General features: G+C 53.4%; 1 protein-coding gene across 14 annotated transcripts; it reads right to left on the bottom strand.

The window, feature by feature from the left end:
* Positions 1–195: 195 nt before the first annotated feature.
* CDHR4 (cadherin related family member 4) lies at positions 196–26643 on the bottom strand. 14 transcript variants are annotated; one of them, XM_090022312.1, is made up of 20 exons: positions 25849–26643; positions 18393–18413; positions 17155–17366; positions 15735–15900; positions 15342–15430; positions 14212–14307; positions 13672–13772; positions 13048–13184; positions 12537–12720; positions 11822–11972; positions 9631–9733; positions 8456–8674; positions 7831–7970; positions 6244–6394; positions 5832–6046; positions 4986–5125; positions 4688–4729; positions 3729–3819; positions 3290–3320; positions 201–1944 (listed from the first exon to the last, which is right to left on the bottom strand). In XM_090022312.1, exons 1-20 carry the CDS (start codon positions 25874–25876, stop codon positions 1889–1891), a joined length of 2373 nt encoding a protein of 790 aa, XP_089878438.1. In that variant the 5' UTR covers positions 25877–26643; the 3' UTR covers positions 201–1888. The 14 variants fall into 14 exon arrangements, 13 of the variants coding, with proteins under 13 accessions (XP_089878440.1, XP_089878438.1, XP_089878431.1 ...); XM_090022305.1 differs by having other exon boundaries at positions 18393–26191; positions 26288–26643; XM_090022306.1 differs by having other exon boundaries at positions 18393–26191; positions 26389–26643.
* Positions 26644–26715: the final 72 nt, after the last annotated feature.

The raw sequence follows: 26715 nt of genomic DNA, 5'->3' as shown, positions 1-26715 counted from the left end.
ATAGATTAGATCCAGCCCATGGATGTGGGGCTTTGGAGGCATTCAGCAGTGAGGGGCTTCAGGTGTGGAGGTTCAGCCCTGAGGAGCTTCAGCTCACAGAAGTGAGCACCAGCTGCAGGCACTCTCCCTGTGTTGTCACAGAGACAAGCGGTGGTGGCAGCAAGATCCTACTGGCCACTCTGCCTGCTGGCCTCTGACCCAGTGCAGGCCGTTTGCACTCTCACCTGGAAAAGGTTGCCTGGCCCTAAATTAGACGTAGTCAAAGAAGGTGCCAACCACATTTTCTGAATTTGGGGACATGATGAGGAGTTCATTAGACAATTCTTTTTTGTGGTATCTTTTATTGGACAAGCTACAAGTGGGAGGGGAAGTTGGACAAGCTTCCAAGCACAAAATGGTCATTGAACATTTAAGAAAGCATCAGAGATTTGCTGTACACTCATGCCATCTACTGGACAGTAAAGGAAACAGCCTAGGAGAGAGCTGGGATACAAGGGCCCTGAAGCAGTCAATGGGAAAGAAGGGTGTGCCACTCCAGAACCACCCCCAGAAAGTGCACAGAGTTACCGAGTGCACTGCAATTGTCTCTATATAGGCTCTCTGGGACAGTCCCATTCTTACACAGTCTTGGCCTTTGCCTCTGCCAGGCCTCACAGTTCCAATACTGGACCTTCAGCTCCACTGGCCATATTTCACCAGGCCCCTCCAGATGAGCGGACCCCCCGGGAACCCGTCTGGGAGCAATGCAAGCAGTGTGTATTGGCAGTAGCCATTCAACAGCTACTAGCTGAATACAGTATTTGAGGGCCTTTTGATTTCATAGATTTCATAGATTTCATAGACGTTAGGGCTGGAAGGGACCTCGGGAGATCATCGAGTCCAGCCCCCTGCCCTGCAGGGTCTTCAGTAGCTAGTACCTCCCTAGGTGTACTTTATGCTCTGGCAGCACCACTACTGAGTGAAGCCACATAATGCTGCTAGAAACACCTAGGTATGTGCATGCTCTGGCACCTGCTGTTTGCATCCAGAAGTTCTACTGTCAGAGTAAGGTAGAGACAGATGAGACCTAACTTTAAGCAAGTGGCTTAAATATTTTAAACTAGAAATAGCAAGGACTGCATTCTCATGAATGTCTTGCAACAAGGGCAACATTGCCTTCTGAAGAATTACTTGATCATCAATGAACATATCAGAGATACTAAAGAGCTGACAGCTGATGATTAAGAGTAGTAAGAAATCTTGATTTCTGCTGTTCTCTGGTCCAAGTGCTTGTATTCAATTCTGTTTGTCACTTGTCAGATAATAGGTTGTATTCAGTATATCTCAGACTTCTGATATCCAAACCTAACCTATGCAACTATCTATTATGCTCCTTGGGTGATTCTTGATTACTTAAATAGCATGTTGATTGGTTAGGAATGCCAAAGTGATCTGACAGGCACTCTCCAAGATGACAGTAGATAACAGTAGATTGAAAAAGACCCCTGCCTTACAGTTTGCAAGCTAGTACTCCTGTGACTCAAAGAAAAGGGGTCACCTTCACTTAATTGCCTGCCAATATGGGTAATTACATTTACCCAATCAGCAAATATAAATGGTTAGAATAAAGCTTTAAAATCTAAATGGGAACCTATAAAACTGGTAATACTGCTGCCACCGCACACTCACAGTGGACACAATGGGCATCACACTCCCAATATGCATATATTACTGACCTCCCCTCCCAGACCATTAATCAATAGATGAACACAGAAACAAGGTTCTCCAAAGTTCTGAGGTGGGGTAGCTGGGCCAGGGTATGCACTTGTACTTAAATTAATCTAGTAGCATGGGGAGGGGACGAGGTATGTTTCTTAGGTCTAGCAGTGCAGGGGTGAAAGGGATGCATTCAGATCCAACGCCGTGCTCCAGTGCTGCTGTTGAAGAGATATTCTCGGCTTGTCACTGGAGACAGAAAGCAGGGTACATGTGTCACAGCATGAAGGACGCAATCTCCCCAGCCCCGTGGCATACTGGAACTTCCAATACTTCTGTGGAGCACTGGCGTGCCCTGGCACTGGCACTACAGGACCCAGGCCCAGCCTCCACGGAACACTGGAATGCCACACTCAGGCACTGGTAATAGTGCTGCCGTGGCCCTGGATGCTCCATGAACTGCCCAAGACACTCATGTGCCAGGGCAGTTGCTCAGGAACCTTAGATTTTGGGCAGCCTGCACCCTGATCAGGTGAATGCCTACTACTGAATGCAGAGGAAAGCATGGTTTGGTTGCCCTGGGCTGAGTCACCTGGTCTGCCAGGAGTGCTAGAGAAGACTGGGAACTTCAGGTCACTGGAATCATCAGTGTATTCCACAGATGCCACAGGCACTAGCGGGCACCACGAATCACCAAGGCTAGAAGCCAAAGGCAGCAGAAACTTCAAGGGCATGGCAGATAAGATACATGCAGGTGGGTGTCTCCCTAATGCCAACAGCTTCTTCCCTGAAAGCCTGGGGACAGAGCTATATGTTGAATTGCATCCGTTGGTGAGCAGGGGTTCCTCTGCATTGGGGGAGATACTGTATAGGAGGGGCAAAATGCAGCCTCACTGCTGAAGGCTCACTGCTACATCAACCTCAAGGCATGGTTTCTTGAAATGATAGGTCCCAGCATGCCATAAAAACTCCATGTCCCTTTTGAACCAGGTTTTGAAACCCCCTCTCCCCCCAGTTTGGGATCTTACAGGTCAACAACACACTGGACTATGACAGTGAATCCATTGCCACTGCTGGCTTCCCGTATGTGGCTACCATCCTGGTGACAGACAGTAGGCAGCTTCCCCAGACCAGTAAGTGTTCTGGTCCCTGCCCAGGACTCTCTTGCTCCCAAGGTACACCCACAGGGTAGCATGTAGGAGCTTGACACACAGTTATTAAGCACTTTGAAGATGCGGCCACTGGACTCTGTGAGTCCCAGAATGTACTAGGACAGCGCTGCTTAACTTCTAGCCCACAGAGCCTTGGAATCCGTGCTGGACCCTGCATCAGGAAGGCACAAGGAAGGCCAAAATCTACAGTCCCTGAGTATACATTGGCACACTAAAGATGAGATTGGGTGTAGTTCATGAATGTGTGCCCTCCGTCTGCTACAAAAGCCCGCACAGCCCGGGGGCAGTGCAGGGTTGAGAGTGGCATACCATTCCCCAAAGGGCTAGCACTAGATATAGACAGGCATTTCCTCCTCCTGCTGTCACAGAGCTTTCCCCGCTGCAGTCAGGGGAAAAGGAAGGTTGGGAGAATATATACTCACAGGGGTCCTGGGCACGGCCATCAAACTGCCCCTACAAGAGAGAAAGGAACAGATGCTAAGTGCTGAGACCACTGCACTGCCTGCCCTAATATACCTGAAAGGCCAAGACTCGTGGATAGGGGCGCAGACAACCGCCCAGCAGAGAGCTGGGAAGAAGCATTGCCTTTGGTAGTGTTAGATCAGTCTCAGCCTCTCTCAGCACGGGGAGCTGTAGAGAATAGGGCAGGAGCACTGACTCTTCCATTGCATTAGCAGGGAGTCTCAGCAAATATAGGGCTGGCTCGGCAGGGACAGCAGCAGTTGCTGCCTGCCCTCAGGATGGGTAGAGGGTGAGATGGTAATGGTGCCCAGCCAAAGCACAGCATAAGACACAGTGTTCTAGAGGTGGCCGCCTTGGCAGGGTTTGTGGCTGGCTGTGATGGCGCATACTCAGCCATACCAAGCTCAGGATGCTGGAAGAATCCATCTCCTTGCTCAGATCATGCAGGGCCCCTTTCTCTCTCTTCACAGAATCTGTGTGGGGCAGGGATCTAAAGGGAGCAAGAGGTAATTAGCAGAGGAGCCCACAGGCAAGGCACACACTAGTCAAATGTGCTCTTTTCTACCCAACAGCTGCTACCCTGCTGTTCATCTGCAGGGGAAGCCACTCTCTTCATGCAGTTAAGGTGCGGGCACTGGCTGCACTCTATCACTGGAGATCCTGGTCATTGAGTACTGCTTTTAAAGGCATGTCAATCCCTCCTCAAACCAATGGGCTGACATGTGAGTGCAATGGAGTGGGTCAGACCCAGGGCCCAAGGGCAAAGCTGGTGGGAAAGTTTCTGTGGGACCACAGTGTGCAGGAATGGGCACAAGAGGGATGCACAGCCATGGGAAAGGACAGCGGGGCAGTAGCGCCATACAGGAGGATGCATATCCACATGACCTAGGGACCATCACAAGGGTAAGTGTCACCCCAGGAGAATTGGGCTTAAATCCTAGTGCTAAGCACCCTGCTGCAATGAGGGCAGCAAGGCGGCCAGTGTGCACAGGCTGCCAGGCGGCCAGTGTGCACAGGCTGCCAGGCCTTGATCTCAGCTCTCCAGGAGTCAGAACAACCCTGGCACTGCAGGTGGTATCAATAGTGATTCAGAGCCATGGGCACGTCCTCCTGGATCATCAAGTCTGGCCCAGACTAGCCAAGCTGGGAACTTTCAACCTAAGAGGCAAACAAGGCAGCATAGCAACCCAATGCAGGAGGTGGAATCCAGACACTGAGTCAAGCAGGTCAGACCCAGCCGCTCCCACAGGACTGCTGGAGATAGTTGCCTGCACTCCTCTCTGATGCTTGGCCCATGCACTGCTGCAGGTTGTGCCAGTGCCGGACCAGAATGCAGAAGAAAGGCATCTCTCACTTACCTGTCCTGAAGAAGCACCTGGGTTGGTTCTCTGCGGATGGACCTGCATTGAGGAGCACAGGGAATCTGTGAGGACATAGGGTGGGGGACATGCCTTTGCTCATGGGCAGAGGGAAGAGGAGTTGGGGGCAGAATTGCAGGATGTGGGAAGCACAGGCTGGCTGTTGTCTCTGGCAGATAGAGCTGTACTAGAGCACTGCTATTTTGGAACAGCAGAGGCTCCTGCTGGCCATGCCTGGGGCAGGTCAGGCCAGCAGACTTCTGACCACAGCAAGGCACTGCTCTCAGTCCCTACTCACCAGCACAGGAGTCCCCAGGCCAGCCATCCAAGGGCTGCCAGAAGAAGAATGCTGGAGATGGTCAGCACCACCATAAACCAGGGTGTGGGCTCCCAGAAGTAGTCTGTCCGGGTGATTACTAGTGGTTCTTTCCTTGGTGTCTGCAAGAGAGAAACCTGATACCAATGCCTGGGCAAGCCAAGGCTTGGGTGTGTTGCCAGACATACCTCCTGGTGGGGAGCACAAGGCACTGGCAAACCAGGGTGCAGGTTGCTGTATCCACCTCACTCTGCCCTAGTTTCCCTGCTAGAAAATGGGGACAAGTGCCAGTTTGCGACCAGTGGATGCTCTATGACCCCTCTCAGCTGAGGGAAGCCTTGTCTGAGCCAGTCCTTGCCCACACTATAATTCTCAGCCTGGTGTTCAGTGAAACCCAGTGGTCCATAAACTAAAAGCTCCCACAGAGGAAGAATAGTGTGGGGTGGCAGCCCGCAAGCTGCCCACAGAAGCAAAGCATGGGCTGGATGGCCAGCAAAAAGTGAGACCTTTTCAGTCTCACTATCTGACACTAAAGTTATAGGCCAATTCTTGCCCAGCCACCAAGGCCAGAACCCACACCCAGGAAGACAAGGTAGTCAGAGAAGCCCTGTAGAGATCAAGTAGGGATGCAAAGGTAGGACATGTAGGGACAGCTGATTCTGTGGAGTTGGAGTTGCAGGACACTAAAAGGAAAGGAAGCCTGGGGCGCTATCAGATATGATGGAGGGTTATAAGAGAGCTGTCATGGGGCAGCTGGGCTGTTGAGAGCAGTAACCCTGGTACAAGGGATTGGAGGCAGAGGCTGTCTTCTATGACAGACACTCCTACCGCGAGCAAGGTGCTAGTGGTGGGCACGGTTGTGGCCCAGGGAATCACATGCACAATCACTGTGGCAGTTGTGCTGTGGTGTGGCGGGCTGCAGCTGTCCAACACTTCCACCAGAAGCTCAAAGGTTAAGGGGTCGACGATCCCATCAGGGTCGTAAGAGAAGTGGTTGTGGTAAAGGGTGTTCCCACGCAAATGGAACCGTCCATTGATGTTGCCTGAGGAAGGAAAGCCCTGTTTAGACCAATCTCCTTTGTACCAGGGCAGCTTGGTGAGAGGCTGCACTAGGGTGGGCCTGAACCCAGCACCTTCTCACCTTGCCAGGCTGGGCTAGTGTCCCTACATGCCCAATGGGGACACCATCCCCATGGCTGGACTAGTCCCCCTAGGCTGAGGAGTCCAGCACCCTGCTCACCTCCGACAATGGTGTAACACAAGGGCAGTACAGTGCTCCTGTCATAGTCCAAGCACTCCAGAGATGTGACAGGCTGACTGGGGGCCAGTGTGGAGTATATGGAGAGTTCCTTAATCATGGGTTGGCAGATTGGGGGCTGGTCATTAACATCCTGACAAACACAGAAATGTGAGAGTAAGTCCCTGGCTGATAGCTCAGCTCTCCTATCCCATGGCTGTGCTGGTCAGCCCTCCCTGGGGCACTGACACCATTTGCCCTGCAGTGGTGCTTCATGCTGGATGGAGTCAACAGGATTCTCCACATAGGACAGCCTCTATTGCAGGGCCAGTGGTGAGTTCCAACACTCCCCTCCTTCTGCAAGTAATTCTGCAAAACTCCCAGTGCAGCCTCATGTTCCATGACAATGAGTCCCACATCTCTATGCCTTCTGCTACTAGAGCAAAGTGGTTCTGCATTTGTCATAGATCATGCACTGTGCTGGCAATTACCAGGGATTCCCCAATGGCTCCAGCAGCATGAGTCTCTACTCCAGAGAGAAGTGCGGTAGGGGGCATCCTATTGATGCTAGCATTGGATGAAGCTGGGCATGCTGTGTAGCATCCTACAGCATCCAAGCTGGAGGGCACAGGATGGTTAGAAGCATATGCCTATAGACTCTAAATTATAGCCACATAAAAACCACAACCTAGCCATATACTGCACTGGGCAGCTGAAGCTGTATAGACCCCTGGAGCCACCAGCTACTACAGGCTAACTGCCACACACCACACTGGGCCAGGACCCGGCTGATCCGAGAAATTTCAGATACAACTGCATGAGAAGGAATTTGTTCAGGCTGCAGAGAAGAATTCAGTGGTTCTGCAGGGTAATTCCAGGACCCCAGACCATTTTCACATAGCAGCTAGCCCTGTCCTGGTGCTTGAGAATCAGATTGTAAGGAGGAGGAGCTGGCCTGTCCCATGTGATTTAGAGGCTGGAAGGTACATGAACAAAGTGGGGCCACAGGATGCTGAGAGAGTGTCTCATATGAAAACAGAAGGCAAACTATAGGTAGCCAGGCAGTTACTGACTGCATTTCCTCATTTCAGGAGCCCCAAATTGTGCCCTTGCAGCTAGATTTGCAAATGTGTTGCACATGCACAGGCACAGCTAAAATCTGTGGGAGCTTGAGCTAGCCAATGCTTTTGGCAAACCAGCTACTTCATGCCTCAAGCCCTGTCATCCTGGGCACTGAACAAGGCCAGGCTGGAGGCAGGAAGAGCCCAGGCAGCAATTCAGGGAGTTCCCTCTCCCCAGCAGCATGCTCTCCATAGCCCCCATTGGTGTCCTGGGAGCTCTGTGCTATACCTGAATGCCTTAAGAGGCAGAGGCCACAAGTGGGCTGGAGACTTCGGTTCCATTTCAGCAGAGCCCATGGCTGAATCCCTCCAAGTTGCCTGCCCTCAGTGCCTGGCTGCATTTGGCACACCACACATCCAGCACCCTGAGCTTAATGAAAGGTTCTTCGTTCCTCCCAGCCCAGTTCTGGCCATGCCCACCCACAGTGCAGTCAGAGGTTGATGGACACTACTAGGCTAGCAGCATCACCTGCACATTGATGGTGATATTGCAGGACACACTCCGCTGGAACGTCGGGTCCACGTCATTGTGCACATCCTGCAGCTTCACAGTTAGCTGGTAGGTCGTCTGTCTCTCATAGTCCAGTGGTCTGAGTACACAAATCCTTCCTGCCATGGCCATGACAAGCAATATTGTATATGCTACTTCTTGCCCCTAACTACTCTAGATCCTACCCATTGAAAGTCCTCAGGCTCAGGAATTTGGGGCTCAGGTTGGGACTAGGTGAGAAGAGGATCATTGTGGAGGGGGTGAGGGAATAAAAGACTCAGGATTAGGTGAAGTAAGGGCCCCTCAGTTGGTAGAGAGTGGGAAATGTCCTGACTGGCTCTGTGCCATCTCCTTGGGGGATATGGTGCAGGGTGCTCTGACTGTTCGCTCTGTGGGGTATAGGCTAGGGTGCTCTGAATGGGTTCCAGGAGGCCCCAATGGGGACGTGTTGTGGAATTGTTCTGACAGGCCCCAAACTGGGTCATAGTGGGTGAGGGGAGCTCTGACAGGCCCTGTAGGATTTCTGTGGAAAGTACAGAAAGGGGAGGGAGTGCTCTGACTGGCCCCAGCTACCCAGTACACAAGTATAGCCAGGGTGCCTCACCACTGTGTAGACCAATGTAGAAAGCAGGAAGGCTGCCACCTGCACCTCCAATGAGGCTGTATATGATGCTGTTGAAGGGATAGTCCCAGTCGGTACCATTTACAAAACCAATGACGTAACCAAATGCAGCATCCTCTCTCACGCTGAATGTAGAGTGCCCTGGACATGCAGGTGGGTACTCGTTCACAGGGGTCACTGTCACCAGCACAGACACACTGGCTGCACAACACAAAGACCAGAGCAGTTCAGCCAGGTTGGGCCATGCAGAACCTAGACCCAGATCCTGTATTTTTGGGGTAACTGGGGAGGGAATAACTTACCAGCATTTGGGATTTCTGGGGTAGTGAATTGGAACTAAGTTTCCAGGGCTGATATTATGGGGTTATGGGGAGGATTCTCCTGGGGTTTGGTCTCTAAGAGAATGGGAAGTTCTTTTGCCTTTACCTGAGTCTCCTGAACGGCTGATCACAACTGGAGACCGAAAAACCCTAGTACAGTGGTGCTCAATCTTTTTGGCCAGTAGGCCAGATGGGCAGTACCCAGTCTATCCACAGGCTGGATCTGGCCAGTGGTTCTGATGCGGCACCTGGGACAGTCACAAGTGATACCCCATCTGGCCGTGCAGAGTAGGGGGGGACTAGACAGTGTCCCCAGCCAAATGGCTCCAGCCAAATGGCCTTGGAAAGGGGCATGGCCCTGCACTGATCCAGCTGAAGGGGGCGGGGTAAGAGGGCAGGGTACATGACAAAACCCCAATCCAGCTGTGAGGAGAGGGGAGAGGGAGAGGAGGGGGCATGGTCCAGGCCCAATTCAGGCAGAGGGAGGGAGCATGGTGTGGCCCCAATCCAGCTGGGAAGAGGTGTGGCTCAGCCCCACCCTGCTGCACAGAGCTTGGGGGTTGCAGTCTGTGGAATTTGGCAGGGGGAAGGATGTCAGTATTAGCTGCTGCTGCTCCCTTGTCACCAAATTTCTTACCCATGGGGAACCCTGTGGGCTGGATTCCAAGGCTCTGTGGCTAGAAGTTAAGCAGCCCTGTCCTAGTACATTCTGGGACTCATAGAGTCCAGTGGCTGCATCTTCAGAGTGCTTAATAACTGTGTGTCAAGCTCCTACATGCCACCCTGTGAGTGTACCTTGGGAGCAAGAGGGTCCTGGGCAGGGACCAGAACACTTACTGGTCTGGGGAGGTTGCCTCCTGTCTGTCACCAGGATGGTGGCCACATACTGGAAGTCAGCAGCAGCAATGGATTCACTGTCATAGTCCAGGGTGGCGTTGACCTGTAAGATCCCAAATGGAGTGGAGATCAAAACCTGGCTCAAAAGGGACATGGAGTTTTCATAGCATTACCCCAGGGATGCTCATGCAGTTGCTTGCTCACAGGAATAAGAGTCATACCCCAGATACATAGAGCCTATCTCGGTTTGGGGACACCCTGGCGACACAGTACCCACCTGGGCTGTGGAATACAAACAGGAGCCCATCTGAGCCCTAGGATCCCTACATAGACCCCATCTGAGCCCTAGGATCCTATAGGGGCCCCAGCCAAATGGACTCTGTCTGTCCCAAATGTCACAAGTGATCAGTATGGGCTGGCCTGGAAGAGTTACAGGGAGTGTAAGGGGAAGATTTTCTGTGGAGTCACAGGCTGCCATCACCAATCTGAGAACGTGGAAAGAGTCCCACACTTACTGAAGTCTGGCAGCTCCAGACAACACATGCCTTGCTGTGCTGCAGCCCCAGTGCCAGGACTGGCCAGCTTATAGCTGAGCTCCCTTCATTTGCTGGAGAGTGGCCTTGACCCTGCCAGTCTAAAGCAGGGGTAGACAACATTTCTGGGCAGAGTGCTGAAAAAACCTCAATGTCTACCTTGTAAGGTGCTGGAGTGCCAGCTTGCCAGGAAAACAAAACTGGGGCAGGGGGTACATGGCAGGATGCACTGCATATTAATATAGTTAATAATTATAAATATTGGGTTTTTTACAGTAAATACCAGGTTTTCCAAGATTTCTAAACCTGGTGACAATAAATAAAACTGCATATACCACCTTTGTTGTTGTGTATTCTTTTTTCCTTAAGCATGTTGTGATGAGTGAGAAAAAAAGAGAAAGAGGGAAAGAGAAAGAAAAAAGAAAAAGAGAAGAGAAAAAGAGGGAAAGAAAACAGAATAGAAAAAGAGACAAGAACAGGGGAGAGAAAAAAGGAGAGAAAAAAGACAAGAGAAAGAAAGAAGAGAGAAAAAAGAGAGGAGAGAAAAGAGACAGAGAGGAGAGAAAGAAAAAGAAGAAAGAAAAAAAGGAAAAAGAGAAAGAGAGCGTGTCCCTTGCCCCTCACATCTCCCATTGCTACCGGCTGTGGTTCAGGCCCGCTGATGCAGGGCAGTATCCAGCGGAGGAAGGCAGGGACACCCCAGTAGCAGCCACCGGGGCTGGGGACATAGGGCCAACAGCAGGGGAAGCCTGGGCCCAAGGGCTGGGAGGGAGGGCCCGGCTGGGACTCTGCCCAGGCAGAGGCAGCACTGGGGTGCCAAGCACCAGGGCTGGGTGCTCAGGGCCGAGTCCGGGCAGTGTGGGAAGAAGGAGGGGGCCTTAGGAAGGCGGCAACTGAAAGACAGGGGGGCTGGGAGAGAAGTGCAGGCTGCCTTGGGGCTCTACAGACTCAGGCCACGGTGGGCGGGGGCACCCAGTGACACCCGAGGTGGGGCCTGGCCCAGCCCGTGTAGCTCTGTGGGGATGGGCTGCAGCCACCTTGCCCACAAGGAGATGCTGCCCGGCTAGGGCAGAATGCCGAGCTCCAGGGGCTCCTGGTTCTGGGCTTGACCTCTCTGCACACCAGGCACATTGCAAGTGGGGCAGACCCATCCCCAGTGAGGGAGCTCAGCTGTGGAAGCCCTACCAGGTCCCAGCAACAGGTGCTGTGGGCAGCACTCAGGGCTGAGCTGGCCAGGAACCTCCAGCGCAGTGGCCCTTGGCAGCACCTGCCCAGGCCCTGGCTTCACCCACCTGTGGTTCCCCTCCAGGAGCCAGGCCAACCTGTGGTGCACAGCCCGGGGACAGGGGGCGGGGGTGGCAGAACACAGACAGCATCCTGCCTGTGTTCTCCTGACTCTGCCCCCAGCACATGCTGCAGTGCTGGGACCTGTGGCTGCTCTGGAGAGCCTGGAGCAGCAACTTAAAAAAAATGTTTTTTTAAACCATTTTCTTGCACACCTCCTGGCATGCCAGGGAAAATTTCTCATACTACTAATTGGCACGTGTGCCAGGGGTTGCCTACCCCCGGTCTAAGGTGTTCCCTATTAAGCCCTGTTGGCTGTGCTGTGACCAACACTAGCATAGAGTTGCTATCTCGGCCTAGATGAGGCAGCTCACTTGCAGCTGGTGGCCCTTCATGCGGAATATGTAGCGGGATCTCTGGTCACCTTCAACCTGGTAGTGCAGGGAGCTATTGCTGACATCAGAGTCTGTACAGGTCAGAGTCATCAGAGTCCTGTCAATGGGAGTGGTCTCTGGCAATTGTGCCCTGGGGAGGTGAGAGGAGAGGAGAGTGCATGCCAGACCCAGCTGAGAATGGTAGATCACCTGAATGGGCAAAAGAAGTATTCACCGTGGGCCCTTTCCTCTATCCTTGTGCTCTGGGTTTGCTCCCCAAAGCTCATGGTGTACTGCGTGTAGCTTAACTGTGCCAGCTGCATGATGCCATTACTCACCTGTGGCCCCAGAACCACAGGTAGCTCTAGATTTCCCTGTGGGATAGGGTGCTCTGGCCACTTCATAGGCACAGCCAGAGCAAGGACACTACTCCTGACCCTTCAGGACATTTGTTGAAGAGCTGGGGGTAGAATGCAGGACTTCTGACTCACAGCCCCTCCTCTGACCCACTGGATCTCACTCCCCTCACAAAGTCTATGTAGAACCCAGGAGTCCTGACTCCCAGCTCTATCCCACTAGACCCTACTCCCCACCCAGAACCGAGGATAGAACCCAGAAGTCCTGGGTCCAGCTCTACTGCCTCATGCTGTTTGCAGGAAAATGGCATATGGCAGCCCCACAAAGGCCTTGTCCCTCCCATCCCTTCCAGCCTTACACAAAAACATCAGGTGAGCAGCGGGGCGGCAGGACATTGGCCTTCAGCACAGTAATGTTGAGCATCATGGTGGCACTGTCGCTGGGGTGCAGCATGTCATAGGCTTGCACTAGCAGCTGAGTGTGGGCTGCCTCTGGGAACTGCCCCAGGTCCACACTGTAGGTGTTGTGGATCTCACCTGTCCCTGCATAAGGGTGGACAAGAATTTCAGGGCATGAGGCATAAGGGGGCCCTGGGCATTGACAGGGACTAAGGGGAGGTGCTATTACTGTGAAACAAGCTGAGTTCCCCCCCCGACCAAGCTGTCCCCCATCACATTATGGGGACAGCCCTAAGGGATGCTTCCTTGAGTTTTTCCCAATTAAACGGAAAAACTCTGACACCCACCTCCCTGACTGCCCCCATCACATTAGAGGGGAAGAGCCCTGAGCTTCCCACTCCTAGATACACTGTTATTGGAGGATGTCTTGTTCCCATACAGTGTTGTGGGCCATGTACAGGCCTGGCTCACATGGGTTGATAGTGTAGAGCCTGTGAAAGGCTGGTGCAATGATCTTGTAGCGCACGTTGTTTCCACTGGCTGAGACTTTTGTGATTCTCTGCATGGGTCCCGTGTTCTCCTCCACCATCACAGCCTGCCATGGCACCCTGGAGCAATGGTAGAGCCGTGGGTCAGCTCACCCCAGGGAAACCACCTCACACTTAGCTCTCCACAGCTGGGCACTCACTTGTTGTGGGCCCCAGCTTCAAGACCTGACCCCAGGCAGTTGTGCCAGTGACTCTCTGGCAAATAGGAATGAGGAGACAATGCTGTCTTGCGGCGCACGCTGGTCTGCTGTCCAGAGATGCTGTGCTGCCTGTGCTTGGGGCAGCTTGCTTCTGCCATCCCAGGTCAGCATCTCCAACCCACCATCCCTGCCCCTCACACCTCTCATTGTACCCCATGCCCCTGTTCTCCACCTCCCCTGGATACCACACCTCTGCCCCCACAACTCCTACCTATGCCTCTAACACATCCCTGTGCCTCACATCCCTAGACCCTAAATTCTCTGCATATGCCTTCTACCTCAGCACTCCTGTTATGTATATCCACAGCCCCACCTCCTGACTTTGCCAACTGATCCCTGTCACTTACGTGAAGTTGACACGGGGCTGGTGAACATGCAGCACTTGCACCTTCAGGATCCCGCTGCAGTTCCTTCCTCTTCTGTCAGTCACCAATATCTGCAGTCTGAACTGGAGACAAAGGACATAGTGAGAAGCTATGGTTGCCCGCTGTGCTGTGTAGGCAGGTGTAAGGGATGACATGCTAGGAAGAGGAGGGAAAGTCATGCCATTGGCATAGGCCATTGCACAGGCAGGGGTATTTAGGAGAAGCTCCAGATGGGCACCAAGAGGTAGAGGAAGCTAAGTCCTAGTGCTGAGGGAATGATGAGGACATGGAGTCCTGCGAGGGGGAGCAAAGGATGCCCCAAGAGCACAGCTAGGAAGGTGGAGGTGTGTCCTCGGGAAGGGTTAGAATTAACAGAGAATGAAGGTTTCCATACAGGAGTGAGAAAGAGATGGGTTGTCTTGGTTTGGATGGGGAAAAGAGGTGGTAGAGAATGAAGGGTACCACATAGTAGGTGAAAGTTAGTGGCAGGGGTCCCTAAGAGGAGCAAGCCTTGGCACTCACCTGATTGTGATGTCTCAAGGAGGAGCCAGTTTCTGGGGCCAGCACCTGGCCACTGGAGCTGATACTGAATGGTGAGTTGTTGTCTTCAATGGTGAACTGTGGGAGTGAAAGGGGTTCATCCAGAGTGAGTAGGGACCTCATGCCTCCAGCCCCATTTGACAGAGACCCTTTTCCACAGAGCCCAGAACAATGCCTATCACAGATCCTTTCATATCATAGATTTCATAGACATCAGGGCTGGAAGGGACCTCGGGAGATCATCAAGTCCAGCCCCCCGCCCAAAGGGCAGAAAGTCAGCTGGGGTCATAGGATCCCAGCAAGATAAGCATCCAATTTACTCTTGAAGGTGTTCAATGTAGGTGCTTGAACCACCTCCGATGGCAGGCTGTTCCAGACCTTGGGGGCTCGGACAGTAAAGAAATTCTTCCTTATGTCCAGCCTGAAACGGTCTTGCAGGAGTTTGTGACCATTTGACCTCGTCATCCCTTGGGGCGCTCTGGTGAACAAATGTTCCCCCAGATCCTGGTGGTCACCCCGATAAACTTATAGGTAGCCATCAGATCACCCCTGAGCCTATGCTTTTCCAGGCTCAAGAGTCCCATATCTCTCAGCCTATCATCGTAAGATCTGTTTTCCTGACCTCTGATCATGCGCATGGCTCTCCTCTGGACTCTTTCCTGCCTGGAGATGAGTCCCTTCATAGTGACTGCTACCCTAGACTGTGAACAGCTCTTCACTCCTTCCACCGTCTATTCCCCAAATTTCAGGCTGTGCTGTCCCTTTCCCTATTTTCTGGTGGCTCATGGTTTCATGGGACCTAGACTGGAGACAGAGTGGGGAAGGAAACAGTTTAGCTGTTTTAGCAGGATTGGTTAGCAGCCATATTTAGAGTGGTTTCAGGAGCAAGCTCTGGGTGGGGCAGCACTGTCTTCAACCCCTATGCCCTGTGCCCCCCAGGCCAAGTGCAACTAGCATTGCCAAGAGGAATAGCGTACTTGGGGATGCTATCACTCTATATTTCCACAAACTCCGTGGCTGTTAGTAGGAGAAAGCTTTTCTGGGCTTGGCATGCTAGGTGCCCTAGAACCTCAGCAGGAAGAGGGCCAAGCCTAACTCCATGCTTAGCTTACCCTCAGCCCACACACTGGGCGCCGCAGGACCACAGTGTAGATGGGTAACAATGGAGCCACATTCTCTGGGACTTCCACCAGATCCCCATCTGCAGCAAAGAAGTGAACACAGGTAAGGAGGGTGGGCTCAGAGGTTCTTTCAGGCATCAAAAATTGGGCAAGCACTTGACCTGTGCTCTACAAGGTGGAACATGCTGTAGCCCAGATCACATCCATCACACAGGGCTGAGGGCCAGCGGACTCCTGTTAACACAAGAAATGCTCTACTGGCCCTGCCAGAATACCCTTATACTAAGCCATGCTGGCACTTCGTACAGACAAAGTTACCCCAGTTTCTAGAAATATGGGTGCTCCATCTAACCAAGGCTCCCTCCCTCCCAGTCCCAGCCTTACCTGCACTTGCAAACTTGCCCATGCACTGGGGGGCAGCATCTTCTGGCCTGACCTGGACAAATAGCTGTGTCTCAACAAGCTCCTCAGCTGGGCACTGGGCCTGCAGGACCAGTGTGTATTGATTCACCTGCCTGGCATCCAGGGCAGCAGCAGGGCTGAGTGTGATCTAGCAGAGGGTAACAGTAGTTAACAGAAGAGCTAGCCCAATGAGTATGTTGCTATTCCAGCCCCCTACATGCAATGGGAGCCCCAGTCCAGAGCCCGAATCCCACAGGCAGCAGTTTCATAGTTTCATAGTTTCTAGGGTTGGAAGGGACCTGAGCAGATCATCTAGTCCGACCCCCTGCCATGGCAGGAAAGAATACTGGGGTCAAACGACCCCAGCAAGATGTTCATCTAACCTCCTCTTAAACACCCCCAGGGTAGGAGCCAGCACCACTTCTCTTGGAAGCTGGTTCCAGACCCTAGCCGCCCTGACCGTGAAGTAGCACCTCCTGATATCTAACCTAAACCTACCCTCTGCCAGCTTGTGACCGTTATTCCTGGTCACTCCTGGCGGTGCTCGGGGGAACAGTGACTCCCCCAATGCCTGCTGATCCCCCCTGACTAGTTTATAACAGGCCACAAGATCCCCCCTCAACCTTCTCTTTTGGAGGCTGAACAGGTTCAGGTCCCGTAGCCTCTTCTCATAGCGCCTGCCCTGTTGTCCCCTGATCATACGATTAGTCCTCCTCTGGACCCTTTCCATGCTGTCGACATCCCTCTTGAAGTGTGGCGCCCAGAACTGGACACAGTACTCCAACTGCGGCCTGACCAGTGCCGCATAGAGGGGGAGGATCACCTCTTTGGACCTGCTTGAGATGCATCTGTGGATGCATGACAAGGTGCAGTTGGCCTTCCTAACTGCCTCCCCACACTGCCGGCCCATGTTCATCTTGGAGTCAATGATGACCCCAAGATCCTTTTCCGCCTCCATGCTGACAAGAGGGGAGTTCCCTAACCTGTAGGTTTAATTCAGTCTTTCTTGGCCTTCCCTTCTGGTTCTGACACTGGCTCTGGACAGACTTCTAGTCACAGCAGAGTCCTGGCAAATCCCCTATTCCCCACTGGGAGGGAAGGCAGATGTCACCCTCACCCAGTACTGTCCTGGCCCAAGGGTAGTACACAGCACTGGTACAGAGCAATGGAGCCATTGGGCTCTTTGTCTCTACTGAAAATTCTGATCCCAGGGAACCGGAGCCTTTGGCGCAGCCTTGTCTTGGCACTGCCAGTGTCTGGATCCTATACCTGCATCAGAGCTATATGGGGGTCTGCCAGCCCTGGCAGCCTTGGAGATGCCTTCCTCTTTGCCTTGTGCCAAGGCAGACTAAGGAGGTTTGGGCAGACACCTCATGTCTGGAGCACTTTATTTGGTACCTACCCTCTGCCCTACCTTAATGCTGTAGCCTTTGTCCACAGTGTCACTAGAGCTGATGGCAGGTGGGTTGAAGAAAGCAGTGGGGGGGGTTACACTTTGCAGAGTGACGCTGATGTTACTGTTCAAGTACGTGCAGTTGACGATGAATTCTGCGATGGACATGCCAGGCGGCGCATTCTCACTCACATTCACAGTACGCGGAAGATCAAGCAGTGCTGGGTATGGAGGTGGTGTCAGAGAACTTGCCCCATTCTAGCTCCAGCCTGGCAGGGCCCTGTGACCCTTCCTGGAGGAGATGGGCACTACCCATTCAGGGAAACAGGTGCATCTTTTGCCGTGTGTCCTGGCTGGGAATGCCCTGGAACAGTTACCTTGGCCTTGCCCCTGCACCCCTTTCCACTTAAAGCACCACTTAGAGGTGCATTGCTTACCACAGGCTATCATATGTCCTTGGATTTGGAGAGATTACAGCCCCTCTACTGGAGCCTGAATAAAGTGCTTCCCATGCACTGGGACATGGACACACATACGTGGTGCACACACATTCACACACATGGTACACCGCTGCTCACACCCACAGCCACACAGACAGACCCACACACCCCTGGGCATCCATTCAGCATGTATTTCCACACATACTGACATCCACATAGGCCATATGCACACCCCTGGCACCCATCTGCCACAGATATGCACACAGAAGCATCACCATGTATACATTCACAGCCACAGCCACTCGTTCATGCACAGAGTCATCTATACTCACATGGGCACATACACATGGACACCCACCCAGCTGTGCATATATACGGGCATACCAATACACATATTCACACACACAGAGCCACATTCAGGGGTACACACATGGGAGCATCTATACACACATTCATACAACCTTACAGCCAAGCATACACTGGGGCATTGATATTCATATTTATACACACAGCTATACCACAATGCATGTTTACACATACAGCCATAACCACTTGGGCAGACTCACCCACATAGCACTTACCCAGGAATGTGTAAATATATACAAAGATGTAGAAAACTCCCTCTCCCCCCTCCCCTCCCCAAACAGACACTCCTATATCTTTGGCTGGATTGGTGGCTGAGCCCACACTCTACAGGGCTTATCTGGACTCTGGTGTTTTCCCAGCACAAAGCAAAGGGTAGGGATAACTGACTCAAGCGTGAATGTGGCAGGTTGCCAGGTGTGAATCCTTCTGTTCTGTTCTTACCTGTGGCTCTCACGAAGACCCCTGAAAGAGGAAGAGATACTGTCATCCGTCTGTGGGACACTGCATAGCTTGGGCTCAGCACTGAATGCTTACATGCCCACCTTCCTCCAGCCCCAACCTGAGAGGAGACACAGCCCACAGTTGTGAGGTGTTGCGTTGCCAGTGCCATGGGTACTCAGGCTGGGGTGGCTCCTGGGCAGTGCTAAGTCTCTGAGGAGTCCTTCCAGTGCCTTAGGGACTCAGGCAGCGCTGGCTACTGGAGGAATACAGCCACCATCAGCATCACAGAGACTCTAGCAGAGAGGGAGCCTACCAGCATAGATCTCTGGTGGTTCTGCTCCACAGGGACCTGCCATCACTCAGCATTTGATCCACAGGCAGCAAAGCCTGGCAGGAACAAGTTCTTCCTGTGGCTGGATTGCAGGAATTTCAGCTCTGGTGTACCTACCTGAGGTGCCAAGGATGAGGAGCAGCAGTAGAGGCAGGTGCCTGAATACTCCCATAGCTGCCAGAGAGACAGTGTCCACAGACTGGATGTGGCCAGGTGGCTCAACTCTGCCTGCCTATGTTTGGGAACCTGCAGAAGGTTGCTGGGCTGTTGCTATAGACTCTAGGTTATGCTCAGGAAAAGCAGGCACCACCCCAGTCCTGCTGATCCCAAGGACAGTGGCCACTCCCTCACTCAGATGATGGTAACAACTTCCAGGGCCCTTCTGTCATCTACTGGCCATGCTGTGCCAGCCTGTGATCTGTGCTTCCCCAGGCTTTCCCCTTTAGCCTGAATCCTGAGGTCCCTGACCCTTCCTTACAACACAGAGCCTCCTCCTGTCACTGTTAGCTCAGGCTGAGGAACACCATACTTGCGCCCAGCTGAGCTTTTACATCCATTCAAACTTTGTGCCGAGATGCTGTGACTACCCCACTAAATTGATTGTGTTTGTGGCACACCAATGCTGGGCTGGCACAAGACATGTACCTTTCCTGATGGGGGTCCTTTCTTTAATTAACAACAGCTGACACAGCTTGAAGCTTTCCCTGCTGTCTGCCTACACCCCCCCAAACCCACACACAGGACCAGGCTGCAGCTTCTCATCCCAGAATGCATGCAGGAAGCTCAGACTCCCAGGAAGCATGCAGCCATGAGCCAGCCTTAGGGCTGCACCTAGTAGACCACTGCTCAGTCCCAGGGCCAGCCTTGTCTACCCAATACGCTACACAGAGCTAACTATGCCCTGGCACTGGTTGTAAGTCTAATGATAGGGGGCTCCTCATGGCAGCTCATGTAACCCTTCCCAGTCCTGTGCCTACTGGGAGCCTAGATGCAGCGAGTGCTGTGCCTGACTCCGCTGTGACTATCTGGGGCTTGGAGCCCTGAGTAAGCTGCCCTGGACCCTTTCAGATCCATTACCTGAGCACTCAGACCCTAGGGCAGGGGTGGGCAAAATGCAGCCCACAGGCTGAATGCGGCCTGCCAGGCCATTCTATCTGGCCCACGGGGTACCTAAAAAATTTAGAAAATTAATATTTATCTCTCTCTGGCTGCCTGTCATCGGCCCCCAGTGGCTTGCCAAAACTCAGTAAGCGGCCCTCCCCCTGAAATAATTGCCCACCCCTGCCCTAGGGGTACCACTTCTCCCAGTATCACATAACCCTTCTACCTGGATGGCAGTAACAGGGGCTGGGCTCAATTTTAGGAGTCTAAAACAAGCTTTCCAAATTTGACTCCAGCTTGCATGGAGAAACTTGGAAAATCCATTTTAACCAAGTGTTCCAAAGTGAAACCACTTTCCAACTCACAAGCAATGTTCAACTACGTCATGGTTTATTACAGGGGAAAAGGGAGCAAACAGCCAGTCTTAGAGAAAACTTTAACTATTAACATGAACTGAAACTCAATACAATTAACAGTCTCAGTCACTGGCAAACCAACCTTGGGAACTACCACCTAGCCCTCTCAGGTGGGAGGGAAGACTAACCCAAGGCTGCCTTCCAGGGGCTCTACTGCAGGGGTGGGCAAAATATGGCCTGCAGACTGGATCCAGCCCACCAAGGGATTTTATCCAGCCTGTGGCAGGTCCCTCAGCCCTGCCTGGGCAAGGTGCTAGGGCATCCCAGGCTGTGGTTTGTGCAGCTGGTCTTGTCATCCTTGGGTGCATGGCAGAGCAGGGGTGGTGTGGCAGCTGGACTCCACTTCCTAGCAGCCTGATCAGTGGCTCCTTCCAGCTCCCACTGCTAGTGTCTCTGATGCCACCAGACCTGGCCCTTCTGTCCTGCACCCACAGCTGAGGCAGGTGGGGTCTCCATGGAGATCATCCAGGACCGCTGCAGGCAAGGCTTTCTTGGCCGGGTGGTTGGGATGGGGCTGCAGGGAGGCAGGGAGCAGCACCTGGGAGCAGGACAGGTAGGTGGGGGTAAGGATCGTGGAGCAGTAACAGTGTGGGGCTGGGACCTGGGGCAGAGCCACAAGCTCCTCCCTGTCTGTCCCTGCTGTGCAGGGAGCAGACTGTGGCTCTGCCCCAGGCCCCAGCCCTGCGCTGTCACTCCTGCATGATTTCAATCCTGGCCCTGGCCCTGGCCTGCTCGCCCATCTCACTCCTGGATGCCTCTCCCTGCCTGCCCATACACCCATCCTATCCACCTGGCCAAGTGCACCCTGCCCACAATGGTCCTGACCATGGAGACCCCACCTGCCTGCTTCATCTGTGTCCAGGCTGGACCAGCCTGGGTCAGACAATATCAATTACTCACCCCCCACCACACCAGGCCAGACCAGGTTAGCACCCCACATGCCCTGCTCTGGCCTGCAACAGCTCACACATATTCCTAATGTGGCCATCTAGTCAAAACAATTGCCCACCACTGCCTAGTGCCTACACAAGCCAAAGTAGGAAGTGCTGGGTAGGGCGGCCCAACTCATCCTCCTGCCAGGGGTTGCTGCTTTACTTCTTGGGCTCCACCACCTACACCAGACAAAGTAGCGAGTGCCAGGTAAGGATGTTTGCACTTGACTTGCCACTATTTCCCTGCTGGGGATCACTATTCTGGTTGCTGCTATCAGGGTTCACCGTTGCTTCTCTGCCACTGGTCCTCTAAGACTGTATAGGCAACCCCAGCTCTATTAGACCCTGACCTACTCAACACTATTCCCAGGGATTTCAGCTCTTACTGCTATAGTGAGCATCAGGCCTCTATCTGAATCTACTATAGCAAGTAGGTGCTTTCCCTTTGAGAAGCTGAGTAACACCTGTCCCAAATTTCTCCTTACACACACCATTTCTATGCTAAAACTGAGCGCCACTCCAATGCGGCTCCCTAAGGGTCATAAAATGAAATTAGTAGGTAGTAAGTTTAAAATTAACAAAAGGAAGTTATTTTTTACACAGTGTGTAATTAAACTCATTGCCACCAGACACTGTAGAAGCTGACTTTAACCGATTCAAAAAAGGGATTGGACAAATTCTTGGAGGAAAGGTGCCTCAATGGCTATTGAGCATGTGAGTTAGGGGTACAGGCCTAGAATCAGAACTTCCTAGACTCTCAATGCTAAAGGGTACAAGTGAGAGAGGAACAGTGGAAAAAATCCTGGTCACATCCAATTCACTCTTCCTTTAAGCATCTGCTCTCAGCCACTATGTGACACAGGATACGGGGCAAGATGGACCTATGGCAGTGGTGGGCAAAACACGGCCCGGGGCGAAATCCAGCTTGCTGGGCCATTTCATCTGTCCTGCGGGCACCCACCAATTAATTATGCCCCCATCCCACTGGTGCACTTTGCTCCCACCCTTCTACACAGGAGGGCCCTGACTCCAGCCCCAGCCAGCATGCACAGCTTCCAGGCGCCCTGCCTGCTGCAGCTGCCAGGGGACCTGTTCAGCTTCCCTGGCTTCCAGAGGCTCCTCATCATGCCCCTGCTGCAGCACTTGCTCCAGGCAGCAGATAGGGAAGCTGCAGCTGGGTGCATGGACAATGCGGCTGGGACTGGCAGGAGCACGGAGCCTGGGGCCTGTGCCCAGTGGGGTGGTGGGAGCACAGAGCTTGGGTTGTCAGCGTGTGGGTATGTGTGAGGTTTGTGGGGTAAGGGAAGGTAGCGGGGTGTAGGGACCTGCCACTGTCCCCCATAGCACACAGCCCCTGCTGCCAGCAGCAGCACCAAGCAGTGGGCTCTTAGGGTGTTTGTGGCCCTTGCAGGCACTGCCGCCAGGTGCTGCATGGCTCCGGCCAGTTCCAGGAGCTGCATGTGGCAGGAGAGTGGCGCCAGGCTGGCCTACCTCTACTCTGCGGGGCTCATGTGCAGCTCCTGGGACTCGCAAAGCCTCATGTGATGGAGCCTGCTGCCTTCCACACTCCCTACCGCCACATGCAGCTAGTGGGACTTCCAGTGGCAAACATCCCAAGATGGCAACCAGGGCGTAGGGCTACTTCTGCAGCCCTAGACAAATTCACCAAAATTCATTAAGCAGCTTTCCAGCAGAAATAATTGCCCACCCCGATCTCATGGTCTGACCCAGTAAATGGCAGTTCTTATGTTCCTAGTGAGGGCTGACCTGTCACTGACCTTTGTGTAACTTTCCATTGGTGACATCAGTGTGCCTACAGACATCACCATTTGGGAAGGGAGGGCCCTCGGACACAAAATGGGATCCACCTGCCTGTTACAATTGCATGCTTTAACCCCAAAGAGTAAAATCCAGGCCCACAAACAGTAAAAATAGGTGCAAGTACCCCCAAACCTCTGAACTTGCATATTAATGAGGGCATGCAGAGAAAGAAGACACAACATTACCATTGTAGAGTGTAGACCTAGCTATAGGTGAACTTGCATAACATAAGCAGGGTTAAAATCAGACCTGTTGCTCTCTGATGCAGCAAGTTTATGGCCCTAACTCCATACATCCCAGCCTAGAGCCAACACAGCATCTGGCCGTGTGGCCACCAGAGGGTGCTCCCATTTCGCTGATTGGTGGGAAGATGAGTCAGATCCCTGGTGCTCAAGATGAAGCTAGCTCTTGCTCATATCCCACTGCCTTTCCCTCGGCTTCTCTCCGTGACACTCCCCCATGGGAAGTATGCCCTGGACAGTGAGGGCACCCAGCAGTCCGGGTGTGCTGATTCCTGTTCTTTTCCACTGGACCCTTCTCTAGAGCACAGGGGCAGATGTCCTCTCAGGAAGGGGATACCCAAGGAGGGAGAGCTGGGGAACCCCAACTCCTGTGCAGCCTTGCTTCTCTTTGCACTACTGTTTCCCCACTGATGCAAGCAGAGCAGCCCTCTGCGCTATGGCAGGCTCTGTAGTTTCTGCAGAACTGCACAGACCTCATGGTATACCAGTGCATCTGCCAGAGCTGGGAGAGGAGGTGGGCTATGAGTTGGGAACGAAGGACAGCACTAGAATTGAGATGAGGGAGCACCCAGGGCACAGCTAGCAGGAGACTGTGGGTAGGGGTAACAGCAGGGCTGTGTGTGGAGGGAGCCCTGGCCTGGCCTAGCACAGGTTGTAGGTTGGGAGTGAAGCGCCCTGGAACCCCTGACTTGGGGAATCTTGGTGTCAGTTTTTGCAAGTGCCTTGAGTATTGAAATCATGAACAACACGTGCCCGTGGTGGCTGGGCGGGCAGGGAGCATGGTGCTGCTCACAGCGGCAATAAGCAGGAAGCTCCTGCAGATGCCACTGGCACTGTCAGCAGCTGGGGAGGGGGGTGGCGAGCACCAACCAGGGGTTGGCAACCATCCACAGATGCCTCTGGCAGCGTCGACGGCGGCCAGCAGTAATCGCTGACCACCCGCAGACGCCACCAGCACTGTTGGCAGTAGTGGGGGGGAGGGTGGTGAGTAGCGACTGCCCACAGGCACCACCAACAGTGTCAGTAGTGCCTTTTCGTAGGGGGTGCACCACTATGCTCAAGGGGTGCACAGGCACCCGCGTGCACCCCCTACGCATCACCAATGACTGAAATACTATGACCAGAAAAGAGCACTCTGTTTACCCTTGGCTCTTGGCCCTGGTGGGTCAGAGGGTTGCACTGGAGGATGGTTCACTAACAAAGGGATCATCAGGGAGCAGGGAGGGGGTGGGGAGGAGGGAGGACTCTGACCATTTTCCAAGGATAGGCAGTGTCCCCTTGGCAGATGCCATTGTGGGGACTGGATGGGTGCTCTGGAAAATACAGTATGTGATGACAGAGGAAGATCAGAGCCTGGGTGGGTCAGAAGCAAGAAATGTAGCCATGGAGGCTGCCTGCTTCTCAGACCAGCCCCCCACACTTGCCCTGTATGTCAGTCATTGCATTGGTTTCCCCTAGCCCGGAAACAAGTCATAGGTGTTGGACTAGATCAGAGGTTCTCAAACTGTGGTCTGCAGACCACCACTGGTCCACGAGCTCTATTCAGGTAGTCCGCAGAAAGGTTGCGGAACAATTGGGAATATCTGTACTTGTAAGGTAAGACTACTGATATTATAATATGAGTTGTGTGCTTTGATTTGTAGAACAAAAAAAAGTTTATTAAGTGGTCCACCAAGACCCTTAGCAATTTTCAAGCGGTCCATGAAAAAAAAAGTTTGAGAACCACTGGACTAGATGATCTCTGAAGGTCCCATCCAGTGTATTTATCTATATGCTCCAAGTTTATTGCAACTGTCAGAGGGTAAGAAAGTTAGTGTCTGCACCATGATCCCAGCTTGTCCCATGGCCCTGACCAAGGCAGTTCTAACAGAGTGGGTCCTCCAGGGGCATGCACTGTAGCCTGTCCAGAACCACCCAAAGCTGCCAGGAGCCTTGGCACAAGGAAGCCTAAAGTCTGGGTACCAGCAGCTGGGACAAGAGCCCAAGGTCCATCCCAGTAGGGTGGGGTGCATGTGAGCAAGGGCAGGACTGGGAAATGGCTAAAAGGAGGGCTGGGAGCTGTCCTGAAGCTGAGGGAAGTACGCTAGGCTTAGACTGATCTGTGCCATAGATGCCTGGTGGCAGATTCCTGACCCACTTCCTCCCACAGAGAGTAGGACCATGTGTTCCACTTATTTGGGGCTGAGAATGGTTAACAACATCTCAGCTGCCCTGCAGCTATACCCACCATGCCTTTCCCAGGCACTGCCCTCCTGCCAGTGCCAGCCCCAGCTGCTCCTGGCCATTTGAGGAAAAGCCTGGCTTCCTGCTATAGAAATGGGCTGTCTCAGGCCTGACTGGGACTGTACAGGCCCTTAGTGAGGGGGTCAGGGCATGGTGCCAAATGCAAGGGGTGGAGGCTACAGGCTGGGAATCAAGGCTGTTCCTCTGGTTCCCAGGAAATGGCCTTCCTCCTGTGGCACTGCTCCTGTGCCCAAGTGCTGGGAGGGTAGAGGCACCTGTGAGAGAGACAATGCTTTGTCAGCCTAAGAGCACTCCTTCCTTTGACCAAGTCCTGTGCCAACAGGTCCCTTTCCGGCACAAGGGTTTTCTGACACCACTGTTCTTACCTACCAGTCATAGCCAATTCTTGTTTGTACATCTTGGGATGCACCGCCAAAAGCAAGGGATTGAATCCACTGGTCTACATGTGGCCTCAGCATCCCGAGTTGGCCCTGGTCTATGGGCACAACACTGAGTCCTGCCTGGGCACAATGGCCCAGTGGACAGGCTGTCATGCCAGCAAGTGTAGGGAGCTGGGTGCTGAGATCTGGAGTCCCCAAAAACTGCACGGTTAATGCACAGAAGGAGCCTCCAATGCACAGCAGCTCTGTGGCCCCTGTCGTGCTTCTCCTGCTCTCCTCAGTCACAGCAGAGGTGCATATATTTTCCAGGGCACCTGAGCCAAGGTACAGACCTGGGGGGAAAGAACATTAGAAGGGCAGCAGCTTACCTCTGTCACTTGTCTGTGCCACACATCGGGTCAGCTCCTATTCCCCTGTTACCTGCCTACCTTGTTCTTGCTCCACAATATTCAAATCCCCGAAAAACAGTCCACCTCCCACTGGGTGCTTTCTGTGCCTTGGTCTCAGGGTTGAGATGAGGGCCCCTTACCAAAGCAGATGCATAGCCGTTTTTTCCAAGGGCTGGAGCAGGGAGACTGAGGCAGGATCACCCCCGTGTCTCGCAGAAGGAGCAGGATCTGGCCCAGCCCCTCTGCTCCGCGGGGGGCCCAGGGTGCAGCCACAGCCCAGCACCCGTGCTCCTCCCAGCCCCGCACCGGGCCCAGCCCCTAGGGCCGTCTCCGGGGCGCGCGCGACAGCCCCGCGGGCCGCCCGCCCTGGCCCGGGACACGCTGCCCGCGAGCGCCGGGCACGCTGCCCCGGCCGGCCCGGGCGGAGCTCGCCGCCCCGCGCCCGCCCATTGGCCAGCCCGGGCCCG

This window comes from Crocodylus siamensis, chromosome 11 (genome assembly GCF_052110815.1).
Source record: "Crocodylus siamensis isolate JL-2025a chromosome 11, ASM5211081v1, whole genome shotgun sequence".
Lineage (NCBI taxonomy): Eukaryota > Metazoa > Chordata > Crocodylia > Crocodylidae > Crocodylus > Crocodylus siamensis.
The sequence above is the reverse complement of the archived record's forward strand: the minus strand, read 5'-3'. Positions and strand labels throughout refer to the sequence as shown.